This window comes from Nanorana parkeri, unplaced genomic scaffold (genome assembly GCF_000935625.1).
Source record: "Nanorana parkeri isolate BGI_ZX_2015 unplaced genomic scaffold, ASM93562v1 scaffold1933, whole genome shotgun sequence".
Classification (NCBI taxonomy): Eukaryota; Metazoa; Chordata; class Amphibia; order Anura; family Dicroglossidae; genus Nanorana; species Nanorana parkeri.
This window is the reverse complement of record NW_017308201.1, coordinates 194,664-200,914: the sequence shown is the minus strand read 5'-3', so window position 1 is coordinate 200,914 and position 6,251 is coordinate 194,664. Positions and strand designations below refer to the sequence as shown.

Below are 6,251 nucleotides of genomic sequence, written 5' to 3'. Positions count from 1 at the left end.
GCCAGTCGCGGCCCTGCTAAATTAGGCTCTCCCGCGCCGAAGGTAAGTGAAAAAAAAAAACAGAGCAAACATCGGGGCATTTTGACAAGTACAAGTACTTGTCAAAATGCCCTGTTTTTACAGGGGTCGGGGATGGGGGGGGGCGCAAAAATGCACCTTGCCTGTGTAGGCAAGAATGCTAGCACCGGCCCTGATTGGAATGCGTATCTGCATCTTCACATGAGGCTGCAGATGACCTAGTAAACCAGGAAGTAGAAGAGTACTTTTACTAATTGGTAGAGGTGTATACAACAAGAATAGCTAAATAAATATTGTGAGTATATACGGTAATTGTGATGATTATGGCTTACAGCTCATGAAAACCCCAAGAACCCCAAATCCACAACCTCAAAAAAGTAGATTATTACACGCAATCAATAAAACAAGGATTATAAAAAAATATAAAAATCATTTAGGTATGTAAATTAGTCATAGAGTTATTGTCACTCGATTGTGTGAGCTGTAGCTGGAACACTCTACCTTACAGCGTGGTACAAGGCAATATGGTTGGAATGGCCACTAACTCCTTTTTCATCAAATGTGATCACCTGAAATAGAGATTGCATAGGTCAATTTTCCTGAAATAATAAGAAAAAACAGTAGCCATGAAAATGAATTATGAGTTCAATGTGAGCACAGCTGCCCTGACAAATCATCATTCTAGTGAGATCTGACGAATAATTGTTTTAAGCTTCTTTGACATTTATATAGCAGGGGTTGCTGTGCTCTGTAGAATTTATACTCTACACAAAAAAGGCTCTCCTTTTTTAACTAGTAACCAACTAAATTTAAATAATTTAAAATAGTTGTATAGTTACATAGTATTTGAGGTTGAATAAAGACACAGGTCCATCAAGTTCAACCTTTGTGTGTCTGTATGTGATTGTGCATGTGTTTGTGTGTACACGAGTCCCTGAGTAATGTCGTTTTTAAGAATACCTGTACCCCTTTATGTTACGGTCTCTGAGGATGGTATCTAATTGATTTTTGAATGATTCAATACGCTCTGCTGATACCACTGCTTGTGGCCGCAAGTTCCAGACTTTAACTGCTCTACCTGAAAAAAAGCCCCATACGCCCCTTGTGGTTAAATCTTTTTTTCCTTGTTACGGAGTTTACAGTACAAGGTTTATTGCTGATGTTGCCATTACCACTAAACATTTTGTACATCAGAATCACGTCCCCTCTTAATCTCCTCACTTCCAGCGTGAACAAGTTTAAGTTTAGTAACCTTGTCTTAGGTCCTCTAGCCCCTAGTTTAGTTGCCCTTCTGTGGACCTTCTCCAGCACAAGGACAACCTTTCTGTGGATTGGTGACCAAAACTGGACCACATACTCCAGATGACCGAACCAGTGATCTGTAAAGTGGCAAAAGTATTGCTTTGTCTCTACAGAACATTCCTTTTTTTAATACAAGACAGTACTCTGCTTGCTTTGTTTGCCGCAGCCGGGCATTGCAAGCTATTTTCGAACTTAATAATCGGCTAACTAATCGATTTTGAAAATAATCGTTAGCTGCAGCTCTACTATTGTTCAATTCTTGGTCTACTATGACCCCTAAATCTTCTTCCATTTCTGACTTCCCTAGTGAAGTTCCCATTAATATGTAATCCGCTAGCCTATTTTTAACCCCAAAATGCATTACTTTACATTTTTGAACATTAAACCTCATCTGCCATATAGTTGCCCACTCCCCTATTTTATTCAGGTCCTCCTGTAATGTAATAATGTCTAAGCTCATGTATATTACCCTCCCAATTTTATCATCAGCAAACACAGAAACATGGCTATTAACACCTTCCCCGAGATCATTAATAAACAGGTTAAACAGGATGGGGCCCAGCACAGAACTCTGAGGCACGCCACTCTCGACCTTAGACCAATCTGAAAAAGAGCCATTTATCAATACTCTCCGGACAGTTATCTATCCATGTACACACCATTTCATCTATGCCCACAGATCTCAGCTTGTCTATTAGGCGCTTATGTGGTACCGTGTAAATAGATAATTTGGATGGGTACCACGGGAGTGAGCTTGGGGAAGTGGCTACACTACAACACACACAGGGACCATAGGGGAAAAAAAGAAGCCACCCTCCAGAAGGAAGGACGGTGTCAGCATCAGATTATTGGAGGATCTAAAGCCAAGTGATACACATGTAAGATACATTTTTGTTAATAGTTAAGGTACTTGAACGCATTTTTAAGATTTCATTTCTGAGTTTAGTGTCACTTTAATATACAATTTGTGATCTACTTCACTTCTACCACTAGAGGGTGCATGTACTGCACAAACAACTACTAGAATTTCCTCAATGTTCTTCACATTATAGCAAATTAAACAAGAAAAACAGGGCAGTACATACAGTAGCTAATAACCGCATTGCTTATGAGTGTACATTCTATAGTGTACAAAAAACCTGTCCTGTGACTATGTTTTTCTTTCAAGTCAGAATTATGACTCGTTTCCTGTTAGTTGAGTGTCAGCAAAGTAATCCAATGATTTTAGTTGGGCAATATAAATCTTAAAGCAACATTAAACACAGAAATTAAATAACTTCTTTTATATAAATAATCAATGACTGTGTACTTTTTTTTGTCATTGTTCAGCTCTATATGCTCCAAAATCCATTTTATTTTTCTCCATCCACAACTTCCTGCCAGAGGGTGGCTACTTTTCTTCTCCATGGTCCCTATAGGAGCTGAAAAGTAGCCACCCTCTATGCTGGTTCATGTGAAGGACTACAACATGCTGGGGGCGTGTCTTCTCAGTCTCCGCCCACAAATCCTCCCCTCTAGACTCTGCAAGGAGCTGGGATTTCTTAGGCTCTCCCACATTAATATATGAGCTTTGATTTCTCTCCTCCTGGCTTACCAAGGAGGGAGTGTGGGGGCAGCTGCTTGTGAGGAGATTCAGCATGTGAGCTGTCACCAGCCTCATACTTTCTTCTGAGTCTCAGCTCACACGCTGAATCTGGTCAAACAGTCACAGAGGATACGGCTCCTACATTTGAAATAATGTTTTTTTTTCGGTGTATTGTTGTAAGCTTGATTCTTTGTTGTAGATTTGTTGTAAAGCTATTGTAAGTAGTTTTGATAATTCACAGCATTGCAGAGATTACAAGCGGTGTACTGTCACAGCTTGTATAGTGAGGAGAGGGGAGGGGAAGCAGCTGTGTGCAGTTAGAGATGATTCCTTTCTGCCTCAATGGGAGTTGTAGGCAAAGAAAGATGTGCACGTGACCAGAATCAACGTGCACGGCTCTTTCTAAGTGAAAGGAAGTGTGAGGGGTAGGGTTGCCACCTTTTCTTCAAGCGAAACCCGAACACTCAAGCGACGCGCAGACATTTTTTGGAGGGAATGAGCCGTGGCTTATTCATATGTAAATAGCGCCATCCATTCCTATGTAAATATCACAGTTGAGACTATTTTCAGTGGGGGGCCAGTAGCCCCTATCTTCATTTTGGTTGCCCCTGTCTGTCTGACATCATGTGTCCGGGTTTCAGCTGCCATGAAACCCGAACACAGCATTCAAAACCCGAACTGTCTGGGTGAATCCTGGACAGGTGGCAACCCTAGTGAGGGGAGAGAAGAGACACGGGAGTGAGCACAGCCGACTTTATATAGGGATTAAAATAGTAAGACTTTATTTTAAAACATGAGTAAATGTGGCTTTGGAGAATGTTCATTGTGTAGATGTGTATAAGGAGAAAAAATCTGAGGGTTTTGTGTCACTTTAACAAAAACCCATACAAATTCTAATCGTAACGCTGTGTAGATAGCTCAATATAACCGAAAATGTTGTTTCTGAAGCTAGAGGGAGCTAATATGCAAATGAACTTGATCTCCTAAACCAAACTAAAATCAGTAAAGATTACTGGGAGTCATAGAGGTGAGCTATGCATAAATATATGAGATTTTAGTGATTGGGTTTAAAACCGCACTCCAGAAAAAATATATGTAGCATTTACAATTTACATTACTATGAAATAAATTCAAAACTAGATAAAAGATACCATTACTGAACACTCACCAGATCAACATTCTTCTGGTTTATATGGGTTAGAATTAGATCTGAGAGGAGATGCTTGTCCCATTGTATGTCTGGATTGTCAGGAAGGTTTCTAGAAAAGAGAAAAAATGCTTTCTATTGACAACGCAGAATTATAAATTGCAATGACACGACAAAAAACATGATTTACTACATTTATCCCAGTGGGGAGAGGGTTTAGCAATAAGTTGAGATTCCTAACTGCTTCTTTTCTGAATATACAAATTTTTTCTTATGGACTGCAAAACATGTTCTCAAAAGGAGGGTGTGCAGAAAACATAAGTGCAGAACTCATCAGTAAATGTAGCAAATCACTAACATGCTACTCACAACAATGCATTGTCTGTCTTGGATAAGCAGGGGAAGGAGATGCCTCCTTTGAGATTGATTACAAAGCAGTCATTATAATGGAAAGGAATCTGATTCTGAGCAGCGGCAAAAACACTCTACACATGATGAGTAAAGTGACATTAAACTAAGGAGTTAAAGGAGAACTATGGGGTCAGTGTTTAACCCCATAGTTCTCCTTAGGGTAACGGGAGGACACAAACTAGCGTCCTCCAGTTACCCTAAGCTCAGTATACCGCGAGCTACAGCTCGCGGTATACTGAGACGCGCAGCCGGAGCGGATCCCGACATCGATGTTGAGATCCGCCCAGCTGCGTGAGTGACAGCTGGCTCTGCCTATTTAGAGGCAGAGCCAGCTGTACCCGCCCCCTCCCCCGTCCGTTCCGCCAGTCAACGCTGGCAGATCGGAGCGGGGAGAGGGGAATCGAGCCCCTCCCCCTGTCACGGCAGAGAGCCGTGACAGGATCGAGAGGTGAGCGAACCCGGTATGTGTTCGCTCACCTCCCGATCTACTGAGCCGACCTGTGACAGTCTCATTGTCACAGGTCGGCTAGAACTATGAGGTGAGTGGAAATCACTCATCTCATAGTTCTCCTCTAAACCTTAAAAATAAATTCTTGGACTATGGAATATTTAGTGTCTATTGTAAATAATAGGAAAGGTGGTGGGGTTGAGTAGCTTAGCAAAAGAAAACTGGGCAGGGCTGACACCACTCAGTCCACAAAAAAAGTGGGTTGTCGGCCCACAATAAGGAATTATGAACTGAGCATTTCTGGCAGATCAACAGTTACTGTTCTGTACTTTAAAGGGATAAAACATGGGGAAATGTGCGTGTATTGCAGAGATGTCCAGATGCTCCTCAGTTTGCGATCAATCGAGTTACGATTTTTCACATTTACTATGGAGTTTACTGTACAGTAAACTCCACGTTATTCGGCACCCACAAATCGGTAGGTAACTGTAGTTTCTGGTTGCTTGAGAGTTAATAGTAACTCTCATGCAACCAGCCCTTCCTATTCACCTGCCAGCTCGCTTCCGCAGTTGGCAAGTGAATGTAGACAACTGGTGTCACTAACAAGACTGCTATTGGCCTTTTCAGATTGCAATAGCCAATAGCAGGCTGGCTATTGCACCCGCCCACTGAGCAGAGGAGCGGACCTGAGAGAAAACTTTCTCTCTCAGGTCCACTCCTCGTCTTAGTGGGTGGGGATTCAATAGCCAGCCGCTATTGCAATTTGAACTAGCCAATAGCAGTTTTCCTATTTATTCCCATTGCGTACTGACCGCGGCAGTAAACTACACAAGTAAACTCCTCAGTTTACGATACAATCGGGTTATGATGGGTTTAGCAAAACATCGTAAAATGATGAGTGTCCGTACTGCATATGTTTTTATTTTCCCCTGACATACTCTTTAAGCAAAACTCTGCTTAGGGTGATTGTAGTCAATCTGCCTCAACATTTTGCTGAATATCTGTGTATCTGGACTGCTTAGGCCTAGAAGGAGGGGTTAGACCCCTAAAAGATTGTCCTAAAAAATGAACTGTTAGTGCAAATAACAAAATCTAATAAACTGCACTCAAGCAAAGCTTTGGAAATTATAGAACTGGGATCCTTAACTCCAGATTTTAAGGACAGCTACATCTGTTGCTAGAACCTGGTACTGTTCCTCCAGCCATGCATAAAGGTGCTATAGGGGGATTCATTAAAACTGGACCCAAGAAAATCTGAAGCATCTGTGCATGGCAACCAATCAGCTTCTCCCTTTCATTTTAAACACTTAACAGAACAAACTGAAGAGAGGAGCTGATCA

At 41.6% G+C, this 6,251-nt stretch overlaps 1 protein-coding gene across 1 annotated transcript in view; it reads right to left on the bottom strand.

Annotated features, from left to right (window-relative positions):
* PIGL (phosphatidylinositol glycan anchor biosynthesis class L) overlaps positions 1–6,251 on the bottom strand; it is a 101,240-nt gene that overhangs the window by 24,045 nt on the left and 70,944 nt on the right. The window contains exons 3-4 of the mRNA XM_018572083.1: positions 4,074–4,164; positions 520–587 (exon numbers count right to left, since the gene is read on the bottom strand). Coding sequence (XP_018427585.1) covers positions 520–587; positions 4,074–4,164 — 159 coding nt within the window. The remainder of the gene's footprint in view (positions 1–519; positions 588–4,073; positions 4,165–6,251) is intronic.